The sequence below is a fragment of the Echeneis naucrates genome, chromosome 2 (genome assembly GCF_900963305.1).
Source record: "Echeneis naucrates chromosome 2, fEcheNa1.1, whole genome shotgun sequence".
NCBI lineage: Eukaryota > Metazoa > Chordata > Actinopteri > Carangiformes > Echeneidae > Echeneis > Echeneis naucrates.
In genome coordinates this window covers 18,255,842-18,283,750 of record NC_042512.1, presented here as the reverse complement: position 1 = coordinate 18,283,750, position 27,909 = coordinate 18,255,842, and the positions used below count along the sequence as shown (strand labels likewise).

Sequence of the window (27,909 nt, the reverse complement as noted above, 5' to 3'; positions counted from 1 at the left end):
TGAACTGATTATTTTCCTTCTTATTTCATCTTCGTATTTGATAAATGTCACAGTCAAATCTACATTTGGGTCTGCAGATGAAAAGTCCTTCTAGCGTCTGTTCTCCTCGAAATGTTGCTCTAAACCACACATGGAACAAATAAGAGGATGAAGAAAACTAGTGGCAGTAAATTGATGCCCTAAAGTTCGAAATCCAGCACTGCAGATACTTTTACAAGCAAATACCTGCAATCCGATTGCTGTCCAACTTTAGCTCTCTGTCCCATTACTACATTTTTTTTGATAGAATTTGGATTTATTATTTCTTTTTTTTGCCGGTCAGAAAGAGAAGTACTGTGCGTACAGCTCCTCTTCTTTTGCAACGTATTGTTTGCTTTGTCCCGCCTCCATCGCCCTCGGGCCCGATGGCGTCGCCGCGCTGGCTTCAGGAAGGCTGAAGGGAAAAATGAAGAACTGATGAAGTGAACAGAGGCGATCCGCAGACACACAGATAACAGTGAAAGTTTCCTCGCATGCTGATGTGCCATACTCAGGGAGGCCCAGTGAGTGCTCCAAGCTGGGGGGGAGTCCGGGGGAGTCCATGCATGAATCTTTTACCTCGCTCAGGTGAAGATTTGGACATCTTTGCTGGTGGGGAAGCACAGCTGCCGCCCCTCGCCCCCCCCAGCTCAACAGTTAAATCACACATCCTGTGCAGCGGAGCCTCTCACTGCTGCTGGTGTCGGCACACACAGACACACGGACAGCATGCAGACTCCACAGACCCACCATCTGCACATTAATACAACCATTCAGTCCCAGGTGCTGCTTTACTTCCTCTAGGACAAAGTCAGAACAGACTGACCACGCTGTCTTGCAAGTTTTACATTTGTGAATTGCAGCCGCAACAGTTTCGAATTAGTTATTCTGTTCTTTGCTTTGAGTGTGAGGCCCCATCGAGACTGATTCAAAAAGGCAACGTTTCTTTTAATAAGCAGCAAGACGGAGAAAGCCAAAAAAAAAAAAAAAAAAACAAAACAAAACAAAAAAGCTGATTTTTCTGTCTGTGATTACTCTCAGTTAGGAAATTTGGGCGTGAGATGTTAAAGCATAATGGATTAAAAGGGGATTATATCTTTAATATCTTTATTTTCTCTCCTGATACTGAACTAATGGAGCACCGCCGCGGTCTGAGAAACGAACAGATCAATTTGGTGCTCAGAATTGGCTGGAGCTTCAATTAAAATCTCATGCACAAATCCAAGGCTTTTACATCCCACATGGCAGCTCGTTGGGTACGACCAAAACAAAAGAAACTTCTAATTTTAAGTTCCTAAATCCCTAAAAAAAAAAAAAAAACAAAAACAAAAAACTAAATACAAAACAGACCAACTATATTTTAAAAATGCTTCTCTAATCTGAAAGCACCAACATTTTATTTTGTTTAGTTCATTTGAAATTTGAAGATGGAAGATCATTGGTAGTTCGTTATCAAGCAGGGTTGAAACTATAAGATAAGGCAGCTTGTAATCAATGGTCTGACAGGTCCTGATGCATGATGGGAAACAAACATTGGTGCTCAGTGTTCGCTGCCCACTGAATTATGGGAAGTGTAGTACGAATTTAGCATTTGGGGGGGTGGAGACAGCAAACATCAAGCTAATCACTCTCCGAATTATGTGAAGTGAAAATGAACTGAGGGCAGCAGAGGAAGCAAGTCACATTAGTTCTCACCTCCTAAAGCTCTGCAGGCCCTGATGCTGCACCAGGGCTTCCTGAGGATGAGGAGCATGAGGAAGAGCAAGGCTTGGCATGGGATGATGTGGAGGATGAGGAGAAGGAGGAGGAGGAGGAGGAGGAGGAGGATGCTGAGGAGAAGGAGAAGGAGGAAGACAGCTGAACAGTGGCAGGGCTTTTCTAAGTCAGCAGAGGGACGGTTGAAGAAGGGGGGGAAGAGGAGGTGCAAAGCGTCCTCCTGATCCTACCTCCTCCACCTCCTGTCCCTCCTCTTCCTGTCCTTCATGACTCATGGTGGGAGGGCTGACGAATCGGAGAGCTGACTGGCTAGGGAAGCTGGCGAAGCGGTGATCTGATTGGCTGCCTGTCTTTAACTACAGACACACAGAGAGGGAGGTTGGGGAAGGTGACTCTGGATTTCAGGGACATACTTATATCGTCTAGATATTAAGATGATGGATTGAGGTGATGAACTTTAAGAGCAAGGATAAAAACTGGAGTCCTGGACCTGGAATCATTCTCACGGTCACTTTCTGCCACAGTGGGTTTATTAAAATTATCACTAAGAGTTGGAGCTTAGCGGTCTAAGTGAAAGAAGAAAGGATGCACGAAGAACCTGCAGAGAGCACACAAGCATGACGAGGAGGAGCGCAGGACAGATGTTATGGAGTTGAAATCAAGCGTTACTGTTTCTGAATGGCTCCATTAGCTCCGTGTGTGTATCAATGAAGAAAGCCGATGAGCAGCTTTGTCTGAACAAAAAAGCCGAAGTGACACGATGTTTCATGTTCACAGCAGGTTTTTCAGGATGAATGGGCTGTTTCACTGCAAGACTCATACGGCACAATGCAGATTTATCATCATCACAGCGGCCTTTATTGCCTTTAATAATAATCAATCCTACTTTATTGGCAGCTGGAGCTGAAGTGTGTGGTGTGAGAGTCTTTCAGCTGTGTGAAGGTTATGGGATGGAGGGGTAATGTGACACAAACACCCACAGGGCCCTCCACACCCGACAGCGACGGCTCACCTTGATTAGAGGGTTGATGACACCAACGTTGGCGCTGGAGTTGAAGACCTTGTTGAAGCCTGTCTCTCTGTTGACCAGCTCCAACTGGTAGAACTTCTTGTCATCCTTCAACAAAACCCAAACAAAACAACAGAACAGAAATCACGCATGGTGGATTGTTTCAGTGTTGTTCATCTGCAGACTCCTTTGAAACTCACCACCAGCTTTTTGACCAGAGCTTCCCGCTCCGTCACCATCTCTCTGAGCTCTGCGATGATGTGCAAGTCCTCCGGTCGACTTTCTCTGTTCCTTAACTTCTCCTCCGTCCCCTCCAACCTGGACACGCAGACATGATGCACATCAGACGATATTCATTACGAAGGAGAAAGCTTGTGAGCCGTGGCAGACACTTCAGTGGCTTACAGTATCTGCAGAGCAGAAATCTTGTCTTTGAGGACCTCCTGGGCCTTGTTGAAGTCAGCCAGCATGATCTGTGTTTCTCTATGATGGACGGCATTTAGCTCCCCCATCTCCCTCTCATGTCTCTTTGAAAGGTCTTGTTCGTGGGCCCTGTGTGAGAGACAGACAACCTCAACCATGACTTAAACATAATCCACCATGTTCTGCACGCCAGATGGAGTTTTCCTGAAGTTATCACTCGTGTTTCTTCCGGTGGGGGTTTTACTGCACAATCATGGATATCCCTTCACAAATACATTTAATTTCCTGGTAGGGAGACATGAGAGTGACGCCACTTTGAACAAAATTATAGGAGGGTGACATCAAGATGTGCAGCTGCAAGCAAAACCCAAAGAGTGGAGCCGGTGCAGAGAGCGTTGGCTCTGCTGTCCATGACTACTGTCTAATGCCAAAGCCTAAATTTATCTCAGTGGGAGAGAGGATTGGAGTCAAAGAGTATGCAGCCCATCTGTGTTTACCTGACAGGGATGATCTAATGAGCTCCAATAGCTGCCCAAATCCTTCCCATATGAGATGGCAGCCGGATTAGCTGTCTTGGGGTCCTCACACTTTCCCACAATAATAATTAGCTGTGACGCACCTTATCTGATGGTTGGCTTCACTGCGGACCCGCAGCACCTCTTTGCCCTTCAGCTCCAGCTCTCTGGTCAGAGTGTCGATGGTCTCGTTCAGAGAGTGGATCTCGTGGTCCAGGTCGGTGATGCGGTTGCTACGGGAACACACCTCCGACTGCAGATCTGAGATGCGGACAAGGAGTTCTTGTTCCTGGAATATATACATATATGGTGCGTTCATTAAGAGACACACATACAGCAGAAGGACAAACAGATTGTGAACTGCTGCCGCAGTTACCTGCTGGTGGCTGTGCTCCATGGCGCTCTCCAGCTCCCGTTTGGCGGTGCTGTTCTCTTTCAGATGGATCTGCTTCAGATGCTCTATGGCTGTGGCGTGGAGGTGGTTCAGCTCTGCACGGAGAGAAGCTGCCAGACAGAAACTCCACCGTTAAATGGAGAAAATACGGGAACATTACAGAAAATACATGTGTGGAGACGTCCTCGCTGTGATCCCTTTTCCATCAGTGGAACTTTTAAATGACTTACATTTGGAAGATTTCATGTGAAAGTTGTTTTAATATCAGAGGCAACTGCATGCATCTCTTCTGCGATTTCAACACCTACTATCTGTTCACAGACCACAGAGAAAAAGTAATTTCTTGGCTTTTAGTGCAAATAAATCCAAGGAGACCATATTTTATTTATTTTCTTACTCAACACTGACACTATAATCTGATGATTTAATCTCTTTACTGAGGGTTAGGGTTAGGGTTAGGGTTAGCCATAACACTTTCTCAAAAGGATCATTTATAATTCAAACCCTGTATGCAACGCTTCGCAGTGTTCATCACCCCTTTGTCTGTAAACAACTTCCCCACAGCTGGTAGCCACATAACCACAACAGACAGAAACAAATTCACCGAGCGTTGGGAAAAAAGAAAAATCATTGCTGTAGTTTCAAACTGTGCCACGGGACAAGAGATTGTTATTGTGGATGGGAGCCAAAATCAATTTGGCCACAACAGAGACGAGTCAAAGGCAAGATGTCACGTGTGTTTACCCAGCTTTGCTTTCCCCTCGTCCTCCAGCTCAAAACGCAGCGTCTGCAGCTCCTGGTCTGACTGCTGTCTCAGGATGTCTAAGGTCCTCCTGTGAGCCTCCTTCAGAGCATGGACCTCCTCCCTCTGCTCCTGCTTCAGACGCTCCTCCAGGGCCTGGAGGGCACAAACCAAAGGAAGCAGATGTGGCATATATTTTAGAGGAAACATAATTATCGGTGCTGGCAGGTTATGAGTCGGTACAGAGTGAGGGAATATGTTGATCTACGGCCTCACTATTTAAAGGATGACATAAAAAAAATCCCAGGAAAATCTCTCTTTCAAACATTAACTCTCATTTTCAATATCATTTAACGAGGAAACGGATGAAATTAAAGCAGATGAGGCAAAGCTGCAGTTCAGTGTGTGTGTTACCCTGATCTGGTGTTGTCTAGCCTCCTCCATGGTGCTGAGGGCACAGCAGTGAGCCTCTTGTAATCGATGTTCTCTCCTCTGATGCTCTCTCTGCATCTCTGTAAACACACACAGGCATTAGCATGGACGCTGTGCTGCACCACAAACGGACAGACAGACGACATGATAATCTGTTCAGAGTGATTTTCCACCATTTTAGTGAATCACACAGTTTGAACAAAGACTGATCTTCCATCATGCTATTGGAAACAATGATTTGGACACACAACATATACCGAACGGCTCGTGCTGAAGAAATGGCGATAAATGCCAACATTTGGGAATGAAATGAAAAAAATCTCGAGAAGGCTGCTTGTAGCTGCAGTGCCTTTTTTATTTTTTAATAAGGAACAAGGCAGAACTCAGCTTACCTTTGAGCTGTTGGCTCAGCAGCTCTCTCTCCTGGTTGAACTGAGACTGCAGCTGCTGGAGAGCCGACTGCGACTGAGACAGCTGCAGCTCCAAGGACTGTTTGAGCAGCGAGATCTGGATGAAGACGGAACGACACAGTGAGGGGCAGAAGAACGGCCATCAGACTCGATGGGTAGATAATAAAAGGGGAATGAGGACAGGTCATCGTGCCTGCACCCTAAATCTAAAAACAGTCATGACATCCAGGGCTGCAGCGGGAACGTGGAAAAGCTCCAAGTGGTTTTCTATCGCTGGCTTTGCAGCAAAAATCTAATTTATTTCCTTCTTTAGATGAAGCCTTTTAAGAAATATGCATCTACAGGAAAAAAGCAACACACTCAACTTAATGCACATTCAATTAGGTCAGTGCTGAAAGGATAATCATCGTTTCTTGATGTCCTGCTTCCCTTCTTTAATCCTCATGTGAGATCAGCTTTGCCGCAGATTGTTTTGACTTTGGGGAGACGGACGGGAGTTTTTGACAGCTCCTCGCTGGTGGTAGATATCGACACGTGGACGTAAGCCAGACACTGAGAGCTGTAGTTGGAGATTTCAACCGCTCGTCTCAATGAGCCGACAGCTTGTCAGACAACGAGCCGCGGCACACAGAGCCAACGAGCATAAGCCCCATCAGAGTGCACAAAACTGCTTTGTTTTCAGGAGATATGGGAACTATTAGAGGCCTAAGTGGCTGTGAATGGCAGAGCTCTCTCAGACAGGCAGCTCTGGTCCTCCACATGTCACTCTTCCTCAAGCTCCGGTGGTTAAATCCCCGGCAGGATTTAGTGCTATAGGAGTGCCACATTAATGACTGTCAGGTAAGATGGATTTAAAGAGAGGATCAAGTTTGTGGGCTTCTACATTGGCCTTGGATTTAAAACGGCAGGCTGATGACCTGTGGACTTGATCCTCCTTCCTGTGCCCCCCGTTTGGTTTAATAAATGTGCTTTACATGGACTGAAACGTATATCTGTAGGTCACACACACAAAATGTCTGAGAGAACAATAATTTTAGACAACATGACATTTCTTAACTTGTAAATAAATAATTTCTGGTTCAACAAGCAAGGCTGGTGCTTAACTGGTGAAAAAGGAGGAAGGCCAAATCTCTGAAGGGAAATGCCTCAATTTGGTATTTTTCTTAGTAAAGAATGAAGAAAATTTGAAGATTAATTTCGAGGTGCAAATGCTTCCTGTGTTTTCAGTCTTCATCATGAAACTGTGAAACTTAAACCCGGGATATTTGAGTGTGACTGTAAAGTGTGAGAGTCCTCCAGCAGACCGCTCATCCATCAGAAACCTGCTGCTGTTGCTGTGACGGCTGCTCGTATGAATCAGGGATCATGTGTTTCCCGTATCGACTGGCTGACACTCAAAATTTACAGTCTGCACTGTAGCTTCAGAAGAGGCTGTTTTCTGTTGTCTCACGTTGTCTCATTCTCTTTACATTTGGTTAACTGAAAGGATGGAAAGGATTATTTCTGATTCTGATGGTTTCTCTCTATGCAGTGATATGTCATTTAAATTAAACTTGTGGATCTAAATAAAAAGAACCAACTTTCTTGAAAACTGATTCAGAATCAGTTTTGGTTTGTTTGGATGGATGACGTGTAATCCAAAATGCTGCAACTTATTTTCTCAGTTTAGTGTTTTTTCTATAAAATATCAGGACACAGTGAAATGTTGTCATCGAGGGGATTTCATTAAATGTCTTGTTTTATTTTGTAAATCCAAAGATATTCAGCCTCACGCACATATAAAACAAAGCAAAGCAGCAAGTCCTCACGCAAGGGACACAGAGATGCACACAGACACACAAACGCACAAATTAGAGGGGCGAGTCTTCATCTAAGTTTGGGGGGGAAAAAAAATGCAAAAAAATCCCAATTCCCAAAGCCCTTTGAAGAGACAAAACATACGAACAGACGTCACCGAGACGTGCACACACACACACACACACACACACACACACAAACAGACATACATATGCACACACTGTAAGCTCCTTAGGTGTCAGCTCTGTGACATTGTTTGATGTTTATTTTTACTTTTTTAAAAACTATTTTAGGGCAGCCATAGTTTCAGGCGTTCTGAATTAAATAAATCAAACGTTCTCCTGTTCCAGGATGGAAGGAGGATTTGCTGCTTCTTTGTTTCATGCGATAACAAATGTGTAAATTCGGGTTTTCAGCATTAGGTAAGTGGAGGAGGGATTTTTGGACTTGATGATTGACGGATTTCTTGAAAAAAATATTCTGATTGATTGGCTTTAAAGTCTCAGACCTGATCATTGATCCACTGGTTTCTCTTTGAAATAAAGGAGGCATCTAACTACCAAGTAGGAGAGCTGTAAAAAAAATATTTAAGAACAGAAACTAACTCACTCTGGGGGTTTTTAAGATTCTACATGGCAGCAGTGTGAATTTTATATTTTAGGTCTTTGATATAAAATCAATTTCTGAGGCTTTTCTTCAAAACAAGGGAGTTGAACCCGAAATAATGACCATAGAGAACATCTAAGGCACCAGATAATGTGGGTGAATGCGACTGTCAGGTGTCTGACATGAATGAGCGGGATGCATCATGATGCACGTGGAGAACAAAATGAGAGAAAAAAAACAACAGCCTGGGCTCAGTTTTGTGATCAGCCATCTTTGTGCCAGCATGTAATGGCATGGCTGGCACGAGTCTGCCACAAAAAGCTCCCCAATCTTCTCCATGTTTTCTCTGTAACATGCCGTTAATCCTCACTGGCATTTACTGTTCGGGCTCATGTGTCTTCTAACGCAATGTTAAGGAGGAGGAGAAGTTTAAGCTCGAGAGTTTTGAATGAGAAAATCTAATCAGTTCAGGCTCTGTGATGGAGGTAATCATGCCTTCAAAGCTCTGGAGCGGTCGATGCATTTTATTTATCTGTTCATCTGATGAAGCCTCTGCCCATTTCCTCCTGTTGACTCTGATTTGAATTACCTGTTCCAGCAGGTCCTCCACTTTCCTCTGCCAGCCCTCTCTGGCCGCCATCATCTCCAGCTCCTTCTGCTGAGAGAGCTGAGTGAGCGCCGCCTGTTTGTCGGCATCGTACTCCTCGGTCAACTCCTCCTTCAACAAACGCAGCTCTTCCCTGCGTAGAGAAAGGCAGAGTTCAGCGGAATTAGTCTTAGTCATGTAATTGTGCATAATTAATTGTCCTGCTTAAGGATATCTGTAAATATTGTATGCCTCTCTGAACCTGCTTCCGACTGTCTATTTCCTATTGGCTCTTATTAATTTCCATGAGCGCTTTGGCTTGTCACGGTAAGAACAAGTGTGACTGTGAAGGGGAGGGTGAGAGATGACAGAGGGGAATGAGAAAACAAATGGAAAGAGCAAAATACAGGAGAGTGAGACTGACAGGCTGTCAGTAGCTAGATGAGGCCGGAGTATCCAATCTTTTTTCTTTTTTTTCTTTTACCGCAATGCATCTCTCCATTTCTGGTCCAAGTCGTCTGCCATCTTGTCCATCTTCTGTTTCTCCTCCGTCCTGATGGACATCACTCTGGCCTCGTGCTGCTGTTTCTGGGTCTCTATTTCCTCCTGCAAAAACATACACGGGTGCACAAATATCAGCCAAAAACACAGAGCCATTCCTTGTTTTTGTCTTTCCTTCAGGCACAAGCGAGCTTCATCAACACCGTTCACCTCTAAAAATCACCACCTCAGGAAAACAAATCTGTGTGTTAAAAATCTGATTTTATACGCTAAGCTGTAATTTAGATAATGATAAAGGACTCTGAGTGAAACAGGTTTTACAGCATGGATTTAAAACGCATGCTCTAATCCCAAATCAAGTAAATTATTGGTTGCGTGATAAAGAGCTTGCCTCTTGGTGTCGGTGACAGGGTCCCCTGAATCTTAAACAAATAACAGCACAAAGCTCCTAAAAGTGAGAACATCTCTGACCAGATGCAGCGTTTCAACAGCCGGGGGCCGGATGACTCACAATGCCTTCCTCCACAGCTACGGGGGATTTGAAACGCTGGTTTCAAGACAGAAGCCGACTTCACCGGGTCATCTGCTTCCTGCTGCCGAAGAGGCTCCGGGATTTATCTGCTCATGAGCTCATTAAAAGACACTAAAAGCTCTTGTGTTCATCTTTGAGCAGACTGAATGATTTTATTAACGCAACATAAACTGATAAGGTGGTATAAAAATCACTGATATTGTGAATTGACTGTTCTTGGCTCTCTGCTGCTTCTTTGTTTAAAGCTGCTCAGATTGTCTGGAGGGGGGTTTGAATATTTATCACGATGGCACATCAGTATTCCACGTTTGGTCCACACTGGGGCTGGATCTCTCAGACAAGGCGTGAGTGACAAAGAAGAAGAAAGATGCTGCGTTTCTGCAACTGAACTTTGCAATTCAAAAGGACAGCCTGTGCTTCACATGTTTCTCTCACTAATGTCAACACGCAGTATCGATCTGAGACAATCATCAGCGGGAACAAAAATCCAGATAAATCCAGCAGCACATTACTGTGAACTCTCTTCTTTCCACTCTCCTTTCACAGTCTAATAAGCCACTCGGTTCTCAGCCTCAACCACAGTAGTTGGTCTAGCTTCCCAAGCAGGGTTTCATGCAAGATTCAAGCCTGTGTTGGGCTGCTGCTTCTTTTTTTAATAACAGTCCAAATCCCTTTCTCGTTATAGATCCAGGGCTGGTGGGAAAGCAAAGAGCACCACTCAACAATTCTCATTCTGTCTGTCTTTTGTCTTTTATTGACTGCTCTTTATGTACTGAAGCAGCTGTGTCTTATTCACTCATCTGCGTTCAACATCATGTTTGCGCTGTTGCCTGTGAATGTATCTCATATTGTCCCAAACACCCTCACATTTTTCTTTGTGTTGTCATATTTTAATATATTCAGCATCATCACTGTTGCTGGGAGTATCTGACAGATCCCTGAAAACTAACACTCTTAACATTAACCACTAATGTATAAAATAATGACTGTCTTACACACACACTTCCTGTCTCTCCTCTCGCTCATCTACAGCACCACTTCACTCATAATAGCCTCATCATCATTATCTCACAGCTGGCCTCCAGAGCTGCACTTATTTCCCAGTCAATGCTCATTTCCTGCTCTCAAACTGTTCCTCCAACTCCCCATCCATCCATCTCTCTTGGTTTTCTTCTGTGATCACAAGTCAGTTGGTCACTTTGACAAAGTTTTTCTGCGTGATGGACAATTTGAATCGCCACACTGAAAAGGACACAGACTGACGGAAAACAGAATCACTGATTGGCAAATCAACTTCTTACTTCTTATTAACTTCTGAAACAGACCTGCTGAGGTAACCTTCGGTTGGCGGGTCATCCTCATCCTCACCTGTAGGTCAGTCAGCAGGTTGCTGGTCTCACGGACTCTAGCTCTGGTAGCATCCAGTTCTATCTTGAGCTTCTCCTGAGTCTCCTTCAGACAGCTGATCTGTGTCTGAGCTGAGCCCAGGTTCTGCTGCCCCTCTCTCACCATCTCCTGGAGGTGGGACACCTGAGGGGACGTCACCCGGTGAGTCAGCAAACAGGTAAAGGAGACGAGTCACATTTAGCTGGCCGCGCATTTCGTACCTCCTGATTGGCCATGTTGAGTTTGGCCGAGAGCTCCTCCTTCAGGTTGTCCAGCTGCTGCTGGAGACGGTCTCTCTGCTCCTCCAACGACAGACGCTTGATCTCAAACTCCTGACTCATTTTCTGCAGAGAAGAGAGAAAGAATACAGTTAAATGAGAAGTAGTAGTACATAAACTGGGGGATTGGTTTTGTGTTGGGAACCAGCAACAACAACAAACCCACAATTTACGATGATCAGAGAACATGTTAGGATAAAAGCCTGGTGGCCTTTCTGCAGAAACATGAATACGGTTTGTGAAGAAGACCTTTTACTGATTTATTCTCTTTCTCCACTCCACTCCAAAAATAAAAGCTAAATTTTTTGCATTGCTCATCCATTTTGCTCCAGTTCTTAGTTAAGTGCATCCACAATGATTTTAGTTCCTATTGAAAAACCCTAAAAGTATTATTTTTACAACACAAAAAAAGAAAGAAAAGGAGGGAAGCTAGGAAGCCACTGGACAATAAATCCCATTTTGTGACTCAGTATGCAGCAGGTGAATGAAACAGGCACATGTGAGCCGTCATTTAAACTTAGAAGGCCATCTCGCCAAGCCAACCAGTTTATAATCCTTCAAGTCACAGCATGAAATCCTCTCTGGGGCACTTTAAGTTTCTGTATTTTTCTCAGTCTGTTTTCTGTTCATCCCCATCACTGATATATTCAGAGGCTATATTCTCTTCATTTACTGCCTATTTGTTGTAGTGGAAGTTTAGTAGTCACACTGTAGGTACAGCTGGATAAACAGCACAGTCTCCTTGGAGGCTCACTCTGAGTTCATGCTATTTGGTTGATTTCACTTCACTTCACAGCTCCAAACGTGGATTAGGAGAGTTGGCCAAGAAAACCCAGTCTGAGCAGAACTGCAGACAGCTCATAAACAATCCTCCAGTCCGAACTGACCTGATAATACTGAGCTCTAAAGTTTGTGTGCCATTACTGTGAATATTTTTTAACTACTACGGCACCTCAGCAGCTTGATTAAGGCCACTGCATTGCCGGTAATCATTTACATTTTAGAAAGCGATGCATTATTTTTTAAACACTGCATATGCAGATACACTGACTAGAAACGTATCATAGGCAACTTAATTAAATGGGCAGCACTTATGTGGCACTTTTCTAATCTTAGGGACTGCTTACAAAGCCCTTATCATGCTAATCATATTCACCCATTCACTCAAAAGAGGCAATTTGGGGTTCAGCATCTTGCTCAAGTACACTTCAGCACGCCGAACGGAGGAGGTGGGAATGAACCTAGCCGTCAACCTGGTTAGTGCTTGACCTCCAGAGCAACAATCCAATGGCTCCCCTGAAGAACACACAACTCAACACTGTTCACTGATGCCGTCACTTTGGATTCTAGATATTGTGATGTGGACAATTTCCGCCACTTCCCCTTTACTGGCCGACAATTTAATGATCACATTATAATGAAAATAATGTGCAGTTGCATCCCTCAAAACATGCTGCCACCATATGAAATATAAGAATAAACAAAGGTTCTGAAACAGAGATAACAGATAAACAAAAAGGAGTTTTCGTCTCATCTTTACCTCTATGTGGAAACAAATGGTGACTGGATGAATTAAACTAAAACCACAGAAAGCCTGAAGGCAGCAATCCAAAGCTGCTATTCTGGCCTTAAATGGGCTTGTGAGTAATGAATTAGCACTGCACAAGCAATTTGTAGAATTAATCATTTTATTGCTGTCGGTGTGGAAACTTGTTAATAATGTTGCTGACAGAGATAAAAGCTAAAAGTAAAAAAAAAAAAGGTGATGTTTTAGAAAATTACATGTTCTTTTTTCTCACTCTATTTCACTCTCAGTAAAAACAGATATTCATCTAAAGATGATAAGGAACAGCACAGCTCTGTCTTACATAATATAACCCCCCCCCCCCATCCACTCTCTCCATTTCTGTTTCTTCCAGGGAATCTATATACACAACGCTCTCACTTGGCTCTGAGGCAGGATTAAATGTCAATGAAAATCAGCCAATTAGCAGGCAGCTTCAAACAGCATCGAAAGTCTGAGATCATGTTGTTAAAAAAAAAAAAAAATAAAAAAAGGGAGGGGGGGGGGGGGGGGAAGTAATGCCATGAAACTGAGATGTAGTTCAATATTATTTCAGATGCAGGAACAGGACAAAGTGGTCTGAGCGACCCCGCTTCTGCTCTGACATCATGCCGCCTTCATCTTCTGCAAGATTGTTGGAGGCGCCACATGAGTGTGAGTAAATGAGGTGTGCTGTAACAGCTGCATACAGGAAACAAACAAGTGCTCCTCCTCATCAAACAGTCTGTGATGAAATAATTGTGTTATTAACCAATCAGTTTACCATTCTTCAGTGGCAACCAAAGCTTTTTATTCAAGCTGGATCGTATCTCTGCTCCCTGACTGCAAACTAAGCAGTCAGTGATCAGCTGATGTTACAGCAGATGTACTGAGTTAGTTTTTAAAAAGATAACTGAGGAGTTTCATCTGCCCCCCCCCCCCAAACTGCAAAATGGTGGTACACAGCATCAAAACATACCAACAGGAAAGACTAAACTTCTTCTTGCTGCTTAAACCTTCAGCTGTTGGCAAAGTATGAGTGCTGTGGTGTGAAAATGAATCGGGCTGAATTAATTTAACCTGTGTAATCCAATCTGCTGCTCCCGCACCTCTGGCATGGAGGACATTTGTATTCACTCCACGCAGCCCCTTTGAACTCAGAGCAACAGAGAGGACGGAGGGCGAGGAGAGAAGGAAGGAAAAACAAAAACATGACAAAATGACGGACGCCGGGGGGGTTTGGAGAGATTGTGATGTTTTTACATCTTAGTCTTACTGTTGACCTAATTAAATGTGTGCAGTCGGTTGCACAGGCTGCTCATTTCTTAGAGATACATATTCCTTTAACTGCAGCCTATTGCTCTGAGGGAAAAAATTAACTGCTGATATCGCTGCACAGAAAGAGAGAGAGAGAGAGAGGCTGCAACACATGGCTGTGTTCATCATGAAGGTTCTTTTTATCTGAAATTGGGGATTTCATTTTTGGCTTTTTTTTCCCCCACTGCAAGTTCATCAAGAAATTTTTGCATTTGAAAAATTAGCTCACGAAAGATGAAGAAACTGTGAGTCTGTTTGCTCTTTGGTTCACTTTAAACCATCCAGATATCTGAAAAGTCAAACCACAGGAGAGGAGCAGTGCTGACGGAGGGCTTGACGCACTCAGACAGCAGCGATGTAAATGTATGATTCTACCATATGGTCGCAGAGAAAACACAGCATCAGTGTTTCAGAGCAAATGTCTGTCATGTCTACAACAGTTACAGACTTGTATTCTAAATGTACACCACCTTTCACTGATAAACCAAAATAAAATCACTTTGCTTGAACTTGAATGGGATTTAGTCGTGTTTTGATCATTTTCAAAATATGTATTAAAGTACACAACTACAAAGACAACTGATCATGAGTACTTCTCTGAGGATTCACTTCAGTGTGAGTGTCCTCGCTGAAATAGGGATGAGTATTATTTTGTTACTGATTTTTATTAATATGAAAATGTTTCTCAGCTGAAAGATGGCGACTGGACTCACTGTCATCAGGATTTTCTGCTCCTCCTCCTTCTCCTGCAGTGCCTCCTCCCTCAGGGCCTGGTGTTTCTCCTCCATGTCCTCCAAAGCTCTGACCTGCGCCTCCTTGAAGCGAAGAGTCTCCTCTTCGTAGTGCGCTCTGACTCTGGAGAGCTCCTTCTCGTAGCCCTGGTGCTCCTCTCGCAGAGACTGAGGAGGAGAAGGGGCGTTGGTTTGATTTTTCTGTGGCGTCTCTTATGAGCGGGCCGGAGACAGAGGTGAGTTAAAAGTACCTGCTCCAGTTTGACCACTTGCTGTTTGTGCTGTTCATTGGTGGCCTGGCTCTGGTTGAGCAGAGCCTCCCTCTCCTCCTCCAGCCGGCTGATCTTCTCCCTCAGCCGGCTCTGCTCCTGGTCCAGATTCCTGATGGTTGCTTCGTGGGCCATCTGGGTGGCCTGCAGCGAGCCGATCTGACCTGGCAACAGTCACAACAGACTCTGCAGTTGGAAATCAAAGCAGCGAGACACTCTGAATCCAGCTCTCCACCACAGGCAAACTTTGACATTTGGCATTAAAGGTGCTTTACTGCTGAGGAAAAGGTGAGTTTCCTGACTTTGCCCTCAAGTTTTACCTTTTCAGAAGTTACTCTGAGAAAAGCTGGTTCACGACAGATAAAGGGAAAGAGTGCAGAGTATTTCTGACTGAAAATAAGTGGACAAAAGAGAGGTTTTGCTTTGCATTCCTCATTTTTCGCCTTAAATTTTTGCACCCTCAAGAGAAAAGCTCCCTTCCTCACACACCACCACAACACACTGGAAAGGATTATGAAAGGTTTAATGGGGCTTGATCTCTGCATCCCGAAGGCTCCATGTAAACCTAACGGGTGTCTACAGATCCAAAATGTGAAATATGTCCATAAAATAAAGAAACATCCTCCTTCACCAATCACACCAGGAGGCTGCTTGTGTGCAGCATAAGATTAATTTCCTCTTGACAAAAAAAAAAAAAAACAGATGTGAGAGCACATATCAGCTGTTTCTATTCTTTTTCTATACAGCTCAGTGAAATGATACAGATGGTATAACCACCAAATGATAATGCATAGAAATATGAAAACAAGCTCCAGGTCCTTCAGCAGATGTGTGAAACATCAGGAGGCTCTTACTGGCTTTGTGGAGGATTTCAGTTGCCTGCTGTTGAACTCGTTCCCTGCTGCCTTCAAGTTCATACTCAGTGTCCTTCAGCTGCATCACCCAGATCTCTCCGTCCTGGATAGCTTCTTCTAGCTGCTTATGTAGATTCTGTACACACACACACACACACACACTTAAATCCTAACAATCCAACATTTGGTATTTTTAAACCCCAGTTCTCTCTCTCCCACCACAGCCTGCAGTCACAAACCCACCCAGCTATTCCTGCTCAGCAGATTTGCCTGCAGGACCATCACTGCACACCACATTAGATTTCCCACCACTCGGAGATCCTTGAAAACAGTTGCAGCCCGAGGCTTTTACTTTTGTTTTTGTTTTCTGTGACTGCTTTTCAACCACTTTAGCCCACTTCACTACGCAAATGTAACCGAAAGAAGACTCTGACACTATTTGTACTCTGTTAATGCGAACACAATTAGACACAGGTGGCTAAGTGGAAGAGTCTCTGTGTTTCATTTGGTCATTTCAGAAGACCCTCACGTTCTTGTATCCATGATCACACACACCTTGATGGTTCCCTCTGCATTGGCCAGTGACGTCTGCAGCCTGTTAGTCTTGTCTCGATTCTCTCTGGCCTCCTCCTGAGCTTTCTGAAGCTCGCTCCTCAGTTTCGAAAGAGAACGCTGCAGAGCCGCTTCCTGAGCCTGGAACTCTTTACGGAGCTCCACCTTCACATGGGCACAAACATTCACAGATTTGATGCACCAACAAAACCCGAAACTGTGATCAACCTAACCAAGGGCCAGGTTTACCTCGGTCCTTTTCCAGGCCAGCAGGTTCTCAGTGGTGAGCTGGTGTGTTCTCCTCATGGCCTCCAGCTCTCTCTCATAATACTCCTGAGCCTTAGCCAGCTTCGCCTCGTACTCCTCCACCAGACGAACCTTATCCTTTGTGAGCTCCTCCACCCTCTCCATCAATGCCTCCACCTGCACACAGAGATGGATAAACAGAAAGATTTGAATGTAGGCCGTGATGCCAAAAACCACATTCTGAAAATTTACCATTTACCATCATATGTATTTCTTCAAAATATTAGCTTTTGGAAAACCTGTTTTATTTGACAGTAAATAGTTGAGAGGAAAAGAAAAATGGGAGGAAAATAAGGGGATGACATGCAACAAAGGTTCATGGTCATTATATTACACTCAAAAGCCAAGTACGCCACCAAAACAACCCTACATTTTTCAGTTTCCAAACCAAAATCTGAAAACTTAATAAGCCTCAGACAACAGCAATTACCCCATCAAGTAACTTGCTGTGTAAACGTGCTTCAATCCTTCCAAAAGATACGTCTATCTTCCTGTCTCTCTCAATCTTAGCCCACCTCTTGTCTATGCAGCTCGGCCAGTTTCTCCTGGTCTTCGGTGGAGGTGGCACTCTGGTTCTGTTGGTTGTTGAGGAGTTCCTCCACCTCCTGCCGGTGGGTGGCTCTCATCTCCTCCAGTGCCCGCCGTTTATCGGCCTCAAACTGGGCCTGAGCCTGGCTGAACGCCCGGAGCTTCTCCTCAAAATCCCGACGCATCTCCTCCACCTAGTGAAACCACGAAACATTTTCTATTCTGTTTGAATCATTCATGTGTCATTGCCAACCTAATCTCTCTCTGTGCCGAGCTAGATGCTCACTGCATCTTTTCAGAATCCCGCTCAAACGATTAGAAAAGAGTAAAGACATAAATCGAAAATGAAAAAAAAAAAGAAAAGAAAGAAAAACAGTCTAACCTCATGCTGTCAGTCACTTATTCGTGGTTTCACTCAAGACAAATACTTGCTGCTTCTCTACAGTCCAACGTGTGCAAACAGCAGCGATGACGAAACGTGTCCGTGTTTGCTGTTGCATCAAAAAATCTGACAGACATCGAAAAATGCAACATGAGATGAGATACGATGGTGATGTGGCGCCAACTGATTTGCTCAGGTTGGTAAAGAGGCTGCCTTTTTAGTCAAAGCGGGACGAGACAGTGTGAGGGCAGTGGCAGAAAGGACGAAAGACCGACTCTAACACAGACCAATGATGAACTGAGCTCATTCAGCCAGCAGTTCATCCCAGCTCAGTGACCTTAGGTGCTCATTTATGCCCACTGCCATCAGACTCAGCAGAAGCAGGCATAGATGACATGGAGACATCATTTTATGGTATGATATGATGCTTGACATGACATGGAAAAACATGTTTTTTACATTTTATTATCTTCACACATTCAAGAAGGTTTTATGCAACAACATCTGGTGTTACAGCTTCAGACTGCCATGCAATCGCTGGAGTACCAAAGCTGAATGTGTGTGTTCACCTGCAGTAAAGAGCACTCCAGTTTCTGCAGGATATTTCACATTTATCTTTTGGTGCCGCTGCAGTTTTTACTTTTGTGGCATTTACAAATTGTACAATAAGTTAGACCGGTCATGTACACTCCCACAGTGCTGAATACAAACTGTGAACAACAAAGCAGAACATGTACCCACACACTGGAGTCACAGCTCCCTCTGATTTCATGAGCAGTTCAAGTCTGGAGTATTTGTTTTGCATATTACAGTTTACGAACAGTCAGATGTGCAACGCATTGAATCCTCCAGTCTTTTTTCAAGCTGTGTGGATATTAGCTATATATTTGTGTGTGTGTGTGTGTGTGTGTGTGTGTGTGCGGTTAAGAGTAAAGCCTTACCTCTCTGCTCATAGAAACCACTCTCTGTGTGTGCTGGGCCTCAGTGCAGAGCTGGGAGTCCTCCATTCTCTGTCTGTACATCTCAAACTCTGCTAAAGCCTGACAGGAAGAAAGCGTTGCAGCGTCATATTAACGTTGCATTTTATGCAATAACTTCTGAATTTAAATAAATAAGGAAATAAATATCATCACAAGATCACAGCAGAAGCCAGACACAGAACATTAAGTTAGCAGCACATGGAAGAAAATGTGTGTGTGAAGAAAGCCTCCCTTCACACAACCCAACCAAATGAAGCAGTCTGTTTATCCCAGCAGCAGAGAATGACCTGTCTCTTCATGTGTTCATGGAGCTCAACGGATTCCTCCAGACTGGCTAGCCGCCGCCTCAGGTCTGCCTCATCTGCCATCTTGCTCTTGTACTGCATGATCTTGTCTCTGGTTTCTGTCACAATGTGTTGGACCTGAGCGGGACGGCACAACATCAACAACAACAACAACCTCTTAGATGCTGCACAGATGATTTGAAAGATAAAAACAGTGAATTTTTTAGATTAAACAGAATAAAAGGTCATGAAATGTTTATTTTCTTTCCCTACTGCAACATGTACATATTTGTAAAAACCTACATACAGAGTGGGCGGAAATGAGAGCGAAAGGGAAAAAGAGTGGAGATAAATAAAACCAGGAGCCAGAAAAACACTGCTGCCTCCAAGAGATGTTTCTTGGCAACAGAGAAAAGTCCCACTTTGAATATTTAACACTTGAAAGCAACACTAATTTAATGAACAACTTAGACCACGGTACACTCAAGCTTCTCTCTGAAAGCAATACCAACCAAATTAACACCATTTAAACCATTTTGACATCAGCTTAGATCTTGTCCCTAAATGAACCCTTCACAGGTTTTGATCTCAGGCCAGATTAAATCCACCTGATTAAAAAAGAAATATATTCTGAACATGTGGTTGCAGCATTGGCAGGAAGACGCGTTGTTGGCTTGAAGACATGAAGACCAATTAGACTAAATCAGCTGCATTTTAATTTTTTTTTTTTTTTTTCCAAGAGCCTGACGGTGGCAGTTCAAGATGCATTCAAGGTAACGAGCAGTAAAATGGCGCCCTTTGATAGCGGGCGTCACTCGGCAGACGGAGCATTTACATACAGGTGATGAACGAGGAGCATACGCTGCATTCGGCCTTCGCACTCTCAATGTACAGCTCTAATTGACACCTTTGGGAGATTTTGGGCTGAAATGTTGAGCGCTCTCTACATTTGTCTATCGTAAAGAATCTAAAAACCTTGACAAGCTTGGCGAAGGAGCGCTGAAGCTGATCTGCAGTCTTACAAACAGTCTTTACGCTGGGTTTCCTCCTGCTGTACCAGCCACATTCAGACAGCTGCAAAATGAGTTAATCTGCTGAACACGGAGGGCTTCACCCCTGCACAGTGTTACGGGTACCAGATGCTTGTAACTCTGGCTAAATGAAATCACTTCTTTTTTTTGTTCAGGATTAAGAGAGTGAGAGGAAAATAGACAAGCATGACGTCGTACCTCATCCTGGTGGGCTTCTTTCAGAGACTCAATTTCCTCTTCGTGTTCGTCATTCTTGGTGTTGAGGGCGTAAATTACCTGGAGACAGAAACAGAATTAGACAACAGACTAAAGATTGGGACCGGGCGGATGGCTCTTCCTTGTATTAACTGTTTCGATATTAGATCAATAGCTCCATAATGAATAGCACAGCTGAGCTTTGCATTCAGAGTGCAACTAAATCCATCGCAATAACATGAAGAGAGGAGAGAAATAGAAGTGCGCTCTGAATAAAGACAGCAACATCAACAGAGTTGTGTTTCGTGTCTACATCAACTATTTGTTCGTCATGACTGACGTTTATACTGAGAAGTGGTGGCTTCCTTCAGGGTTGCCAGCAATGACATAATCTGTGATTATTTTTGTCAAAAATCTGAAATCTTGGGTCAAATTGGTGTCAGTTTAGTGATGAAGCTTGAAGCTCTAAAGAAAGCTAAAACTCATCCAGGACAACAGCTCTGCAGCAAAGATTGTATAAATTATGAGCAGCTATGACTTCATCCACCTGAGTCTGCTGCTGCTGCCTTCTCTGAACATTTCTGTCTGAAAGCGGTCATCTGTAAGCCCTCTCTGCACACACACCTAAGTGAATCACATCTTGTCAGTCATGCTCGCTCTCTCCTCCAGGATTATGAGTAGGTTTTAGAAGTGCCAGAGGTAAATGATATGCAGCTTCAGCAAATGGAAGCCCCCTGTGAGCAGCTAATATTCAGTCACGGTCAGCTAAATTACAGCCCTGCCGGCGTCCAAAGCTCCCTCAACTCACAGGTGAGGTGAAAAGTTTGCACACACAGAAACAGCATGAAATAGGCACATAAATAGTAATTATCCAGCACAAGGCACAATGACACACTCATGTAAATCTGACTGACATTTAAAGGCCGCTCGGTCTTAGTGTACAGTGCGTGAAGCAGTGCGTTTAAACCGCTGCAGAAATGTGTTGGTGAGCAGATTACACGGCATTTTGTGGATCCCTCCACAGTGTGATGCTCCTCTTCATCAGTTTCTATAATGTATTCATATTGATCAGCTTTTCTGATATCATAGAGGTGAAGATCCAGCTTCCATGGCGCTTTAAGGCTGTGTGACTAGAACAGCTCTTTGGGACTGAGCATCAGTTTGATCACTACACGTGATATTTTGCACGTTTTGGTTCGTAACACTGATAATGGAAAATATCTCGGGCTGCCTGTGAGGTATAAAATCAACTGCAAAACCAACGGTGGTGAAAACAAAGATTGTTCTCAGCTGACGCTGGTTCAACACCTTCAGGTGTTTTCACCTCTGCACGCTGGGGCAATCAGTGTGGAAAGAGTTGAGCCTCATCCACAAGTCAGAAAAGAATTTCCGCTGCTAATGAGTGTTGTTTGATATCCTGTAATTTTAAGATAGCAGCGACACAACAAGTGACAATCGCTGTATTCATCAGTGGCGTGACTGCATGTTGACGCCCTCGTCGGCAGGCGAAGACAGAAGCAGAGAAAGGTAGATCCCTGTGCGAGACTTTGATTCCCAGCAGTAACTCAGCCATGGAAATGTTTCTTTAATTATACATGATTATTTTAATGACGCTGGCATGCCTGCTGCTTTTCATCCCTCTCTCTGCTCTGCCTCCGCTCTCATCCTTTTATCGCTCCCTCTTTTGCTCCTCTATCTTTCTCTCTCTCCTCATTCTCCTCCTCCTCTCTTCTTTGTCTCTCCATCTCTGAGGAATAAAGATGCCTCACATTACTGTTTGTGTCTTCAACCCAACATTCAACCTTGCTTTCCATAAATAATATTTTACAAGACAATTCTTGTTGCATCACGAAAAACTGTAAAACTGCTCTGTGGTTAAATAAATTCTTCAATATTATCCGCAAGCCAATTTTGCAGGACACATGAGGAAAGTATTTCAATTCTAAATGGGATATTTAGCCATCAGACTTATTATACTGTATATTTATTGTATAGCAGTGACAGTTTTGAGAGTTTTAATATTAAGGCTTGTAATCCCTGCCAACAAATATGAGAGTAACTACTTAGATTTTTGTTTGGAGATTTGTAAAAGCCGGTTTTAAAACTTAAATACATAACTTTGTTGTTGAGCAAAGACAGTTGAGCTGCTGCAGATGGAGGAAGATTGTGACATTGCTGAGCACATTAAACTTTAACCACGAGTGGTTTTCAGTGAGTAAAGATGCAGACGTGCTGTGAAATGCGAGCTTTCCACGACGCCGGAGCTGAATCTGTTATTGCAGACTTCATTGGCATCTGTCGAGCAGACAGGTGCAGCCAGACAAGCCGATTAACGTTCACGAGAGCATCGAGCAGTGCACCTGAGCTGGTTTTAATGTTTGTCAACAGCACACATATTTTAACATCTGTGTCTGAATCTGCACAGCAAATCAGCAAACACATGAAAGTGAAGTCCTGAAATAAAGAGTGACAGCAGGTAGCCTGTCCCTCTGCTCTCTCTCTGAGCAGGAAGGTTGTCAAGCCCCGAGGCTGCCATCAAATCAAGCCTAAAGGTGAGACGGCAGCCTGCAGCGACAGAAAAACAGCAGCGAGATCTCCTCAATCCCCCTTTTGTGCATCGGGGTCCCTGCTGCTACTGACGTCTTTCCGTTAGCGGGGGGACTGGGACAATTACCTCGTGCTCCCTCCTTATTATAGCAGCACCCTGAGCTGTTTCTTCTCACCCAACACATCAGGAGGAGTGCACTGGAAAAAACAAAACAAAACATAACAACCTCTTGTGGTTGTGTGAGCGGTGACAAATAAAGATGAATAAAGCCGTCTAAGCCTCTTTGGAGGGAGGTCATGCTCAAAGATCAGTGCAGATACTGACCTGAATCAGCTGGCCGGGAACCAGATATGAGGTGAGTCATGTTTAATGTGCTTTCTTTATCATTACTGTGAGTCTGTCAGTCACTGCGGGGCTGCAGTCATCACTGACTTCATGTAACGTGGTTTATGATGAGTTCAGCCATTTAAATCAGCTGCTATCATATATCCTTTCGGCATATTCCTTCATACTGCATGTCTTTTTCTCAGCTGTAGTTTTTATATTTTGTGTTTTAACAGTTGCAGCTCTTTCATCACACCATCGGGTCTAAATATCAAATTTGAGATTTAAGATATCAGACAAAACTGGCCACCAGAATGAAGCTTTTCTTTAAAATTTATCTTTGAAATTGTGATTTTCTTGCCCAGAATTTCTCCATTGCATCATTTTGTTTCTGTCAAAAGGAAAGAAAATTCATCCCATTGTGGCTGAGAAAAACATCCCTGAAGGATCTCGTTAAAATGTATCACAGAGACACTTCGGCTTTAGCTGCTCTGAGCACTGATTGATTCTGTGTGTGTCGTACAATCAATCAAACTCCACTGTATCCATCATTACGGGGGCGGAAAAATAGCTGACAGCAAATGTTCATCAAAACACCAATTATCAGTCAGATTTATACTCTTAATGCTTTTATCATGAGACACTGAGCCGAGTCGGCGCAGGACAAATGTGCAGTGATGGTGGAAGTGACATCACGACGGCGTGGAGCCACTAAAAGGGTGTTTTCTACAGTCAGTCACTGTCAACTGACACAAACAATGAATGTCATGAATGTCTGAAGGAGAGCAACTCCAGTATTCATCTCAAACAAAACCCCACGGCTCTGCTCTCATCCTTTCAGAGGATGAGCATCATATTGGCAAATTATAGGATGAAAGAAAACCTGATTCTCAGAGGAGTCGTGGCCTTAACAGGATCCCTCTCAGTCACCACACTTGACATGAAGTGGCAACTCAGTCTGTTAGCAATTAGCCGAAGCCCAGAGTGTCTTCTTTGTCCTCTAAAAACACTCCACATTTGTTCCTTCTTTTGTTGTTGTGCTGCTCTGGAGGCCCAAGGACACTCGGCGCGCACACACACACACACACACACACTTTCTTCCCAAGGCATCGCTACACAACATCACGACCAAGTCACAAAAGGCAGCAGGCGAGAATGAGATGCATGTTGATTCTCTCTGGGAGAGAAAACATTGTTTTCTGTGATATTCTGAAAAGAACAGGGCAAAACAACATAAACAAACGGATTTAGTTTCATCTTCCCCACTAAACAAAAGGAAACTGATGCAGCATTGCACGCAGCAACACACACTGTAAGACCTCTATCTGTGTGCATTTGTGTTCTTGGAAAACTTTAAATTGCTCTGACATCCACAGAGATGGCAGCTTCCACAAGCCACAAGACCTGCTGGGCAGCAGCAGCAGTCATCTCCAGGAACAAAGTCTGACCTCAACAAGCCTGTGAGTCATTTCCTCATGCCTCAGTATTGTTTTAAACACAACTCAGGAGGTAAAATCTCATATTTGTTCCTTTCACACTGCTTTAATAGAAGCTTATTGGACAAACGATGTTACACAACAGTGCTGCTGTTTGCACTGCTGCAAGCTCTTGTAGTTTTCTCCCCCGAGATGCAGACTAATAAACCAACTCGTAAAACATTAAATCTCTCCTTTTAGATCAGATTAAAACATCCTGGTGATGTGTGCTGTCAGTAATGTGTTCCTCTCTGACAGTTTCACTACATTCTCATTATTTTTTAACCACTGTCATGGATCTGATCTTTGATGTGACTTTCTGACCTTCACCAGGACGAGGTGACTCTGCAGCATCATAAAGTTGAATTTCCTTATTAAATACAAATGAGTTTGGCCCAGCTGTGAAGCCGTGCATGCAGGATCTCAGCCTCTTCTATCTGATGTGCTCTTCAGCTCCACCTTAAAGTGTAAAATAGTGGAGGATTGCTTTGCTCCCTCCCCTGAGGAACAGCCAGTAAAGTTGTCAGGATGAAGAATCGTTTCTTCTCTTCGGGGCGGCAGCAGCTTTGAAGAAGTTAGATTTTTCTCTTAGTTTTAACACAGTTAAAATTTGATTTGTGCAGAGGATTAACGCATCAAAATGATGTAACTGTGGGAAGGTCTTATTTGAAATTTCTACAGCTACACACAACCAAACAGATCACATGTGATCAGAGTCTCAGGAGAAAAAGGAGCAACCACGATGAGAGCTACATCTGATTCTGCACCAGAGAAAAATACCTCATCAAGCCTCTGTGTCATTTATGTGCAGCAGAGAAATAAAATCTGCAAAACTCAGTCAGCCATGCTCTTCAAACCAAAGACACAATTTCCTCGTAATTAGTTTCTCATGGTCGGAATAAAACAGGCAGCGAGCCTGCGGTCAGCCGGAGTCTGGAGGGAGTTTGAGTTGAAACTCTTTTTGTCCAGTTGAAATGATGAACTTGACAGTCAATTAGCCGATTGGAAAATTGATTTGGCTCATAATGTAAGCAGTTTTCATGAAAAATGCCAAACGTGCTCTGGTTCTGGTTAATTAATGGAGAAGATTAGCTGCTTTGTTTGTCTCCTATCACAGTAAACTGGACGTAATCTGGTCAGAAAATTTTTGTTCTGTCAGAAGACGACATCTAAAGGCAATCGCTTTTATTCATTCAAAACATCTTTCATAGTTGGCATAGCACTTAAATTGTGGTTTGATTTTTCTCGTCTCTGGGCAACAGGGTTTTATGAGCTTCTTCTGAATTCTGAGTCTTCCAAACAATAAAGCTTTTCCACAACCAGTAAATGTCCTACTTTCCCATTTGATCTAAAAGCACTGCTGCATGGGCCTGAAGGGAACAATGAGATACCTGCATGACTCCAAAAACAACTCACACATCACCATAGCTGCAGCTTCATCCTGGATCCAGTTCAACATATGAAACAACGGGAAACACCCAGCAGCGATTTCTGATTCACTCATCTGAAATGAAAACGTTTCCACACAGACGCAACAACGAGCCGCAATGAGGTTGAGCAGGAGACAAACAGCAGCAGGCTGCAGGTACAAAGACACGAGCAAAAAGCAAGAGGAAGAAATCTGCCAAAGCAAAGACACCTGGACACAGGAGAGAGGAAGTCGCTCTGAGTTTTTAGGGAAGCTTGAGAATAAAAAACATACAATCTGACTCCTGAAAGAACTCCAGAAATCCGTTTTAAGTGTACTTTATAAAGCGGGGATCTCTGTAACTGGGACTCAAACCCTCAATTATTTTCACTATCACTCCCAAATACATTCAGTCTACAATGATATCAAACAGAGAAACAAGGAGGTTCATCTACAGATTGGACATATTTATAGTGAATGATCTTCCATTAACAACTAAGCGTGACACGCTGACACTGTCTCACTCTCAAAAGACCCGACCTCTTCACCTATTTTAGCTGCAGCTGCCTCCCATCCATCCCTGCACTCGGATATTCCCTCCATGCTCTTGGTTATGGTGCAGAGTTGGAGCCTTTTTCCTGCATGCACTGGGAAGCAAATATAATTTTACACGCACAATTTGGAGTCCACCTGTTTGAACACAAAAATAGAAAAAACACATTTATCCTGTTATTTAATGACTTTCAATGTCAATAAAAAAATCAAAAATAATAACACCACATTCTTGGGAGTGATCTCAAAAGGGTTAAAATCTGTTATTTGCAGATATAATTCCTCTACTGTTGGCCGGCCAATCTCTGCACTGCCGCAAATCATTTTAATCAAGCACTGAAACATTTAAATGTAATCCCAGACACGCACATTTTCAATCAATGTTGCAGTGCCGTGGCTATTTGTCCAGCTTATCCGACTACACGGTGCCTAATTCTGCCTTGGAAATCTATCACCATGCCTGTTATGTAAAATTTTCTGTCCTCGTCTCCTGCCTTTGTCTCCTCTCGGCCTGGACGCTTGTACAAACTGCTTCATCTACATTTTACCCGCTGAGACAAAAGCATGGATGCTGAAAAACGTAGCTGCCACCTTAAATCTTCTACTACTGAAGACACAGAGCTTTCAGGTGGACTACAAAGAGGCAGCCTTTCCAAACCCCTGCATCCCTCCAGGATTACATAACTTCCCCCAGGAAGGAGGCAATGGCAGCCCAACCATGACAAAAAAAAAATAAAAAAATTAAAAGATGCAAAGGTTAACTAAAGCTCAGCGTGCTCAGCATTTTCATTTTATTTATTTATATATATATATATATTTTTTTTTTTCAGCAGAGTAGTAAGATCACAGAAGGATGCAACTCTTTCTGTGTGCTGCATCCTGAAAACTGAAAACTGCAGATCACAACAAAAACAAACACACAACCACATGTGTTTAGTGTTTCGTGGTGACCTTTGAACCTTGAGCTATTAACGCAAAAAAAAAAAAAAAAAAAAAAAAAAAAAAAACAAGAACTATGAAACAGCAGCAGCAGCATCCGTGTGTTTACAAATAGGACCCCCCCCCCAAACACACACACACACACACACACACACACACACACACACACACACACACACACCTTGGTCAGCTGAGCTATCTTCTTGCTCATCTTCAGGTGCAGGTCTTGAGTGTATTCCAGCGTCAGACTGCCGTCGTAAAACATGCCGGCCGTCGTCGGGGGGTTGTATTTGCTGCTGGCCGTCGAGGTGTTGTACGGAGGCTGCCATCCCGCCCCCGTCGCCAT

The 27,909-nt window shown here is 43.6% G+C and overlaps 1 protein-coding gene across 1 annotated transcript; it reads right to left on the bottom strand.

Moving 5' to 3' along the window:
* On the bottom strand, positions 1-27,909 carry fam184aa (family with sequence similarity 184 member Aa). The gene is made up of 23 exons (XM_029520275.1): positions 27,745-27,909; positions 20,321-20,398; positions 19,095-19,229; positions 18,769-18,867; positions 17,433-17,639; positions 16,861-17,034; positions 16,615-16,776; positions 16,060-16,195; positions 15,188-15,369; positions 14,919-15,104; positions 11,289-11,411; positions 11,050-11,211; positions 9,133-9,254; positions 8,652-8,802; positions 5,642-5,756; positions 5,232-5,329; positions 4,820-4,973; positions 4,058-4,185; positions 3,786-3,970; positions 3,149-3,295; positions 2,944-3,061; positions 2,747-2,851; positions 1-433 (listed from the first exon to the last, which is right to left on the bottom strand). The coding sequence occupies exons 1-23, from the start codon at positions 27,907-27,909 to the stop codon at positions 425-427; spliced, it is 3,141 nt and encodes a 1,046-aa protein (XP_029376135.1). The 3' UTR covers positions 1-424.

What these genes read in the sequence shown, in the direction of transcription:
- fam184aa (XM_029520275.1), bottom strand. Translation starts at nt 27,909, where the DNA reads ATGGCGACGGGGGCGGGATGGCAGCCTCCGTACAACACCTCGACGGCC. An exon ending in AAGTGGTCAAACTGGAGCAG is followed by an intron (nt 15,105 to 15,187) that starts GTACTTTTAACT and finishes TCTCCTCCTCAG; the next exon opens with TCTCTGCGAGAGGAGCACCA. An exon ending in CGAGGGGAAAGCAAAGCTGG is followed by an intron (nt 4,186 to 4,819) that starts GTAAACACACGT and finishes TCTGTCTGGCAG; the next exon opens with CTTCTCTCCGTGCAGAGCTG.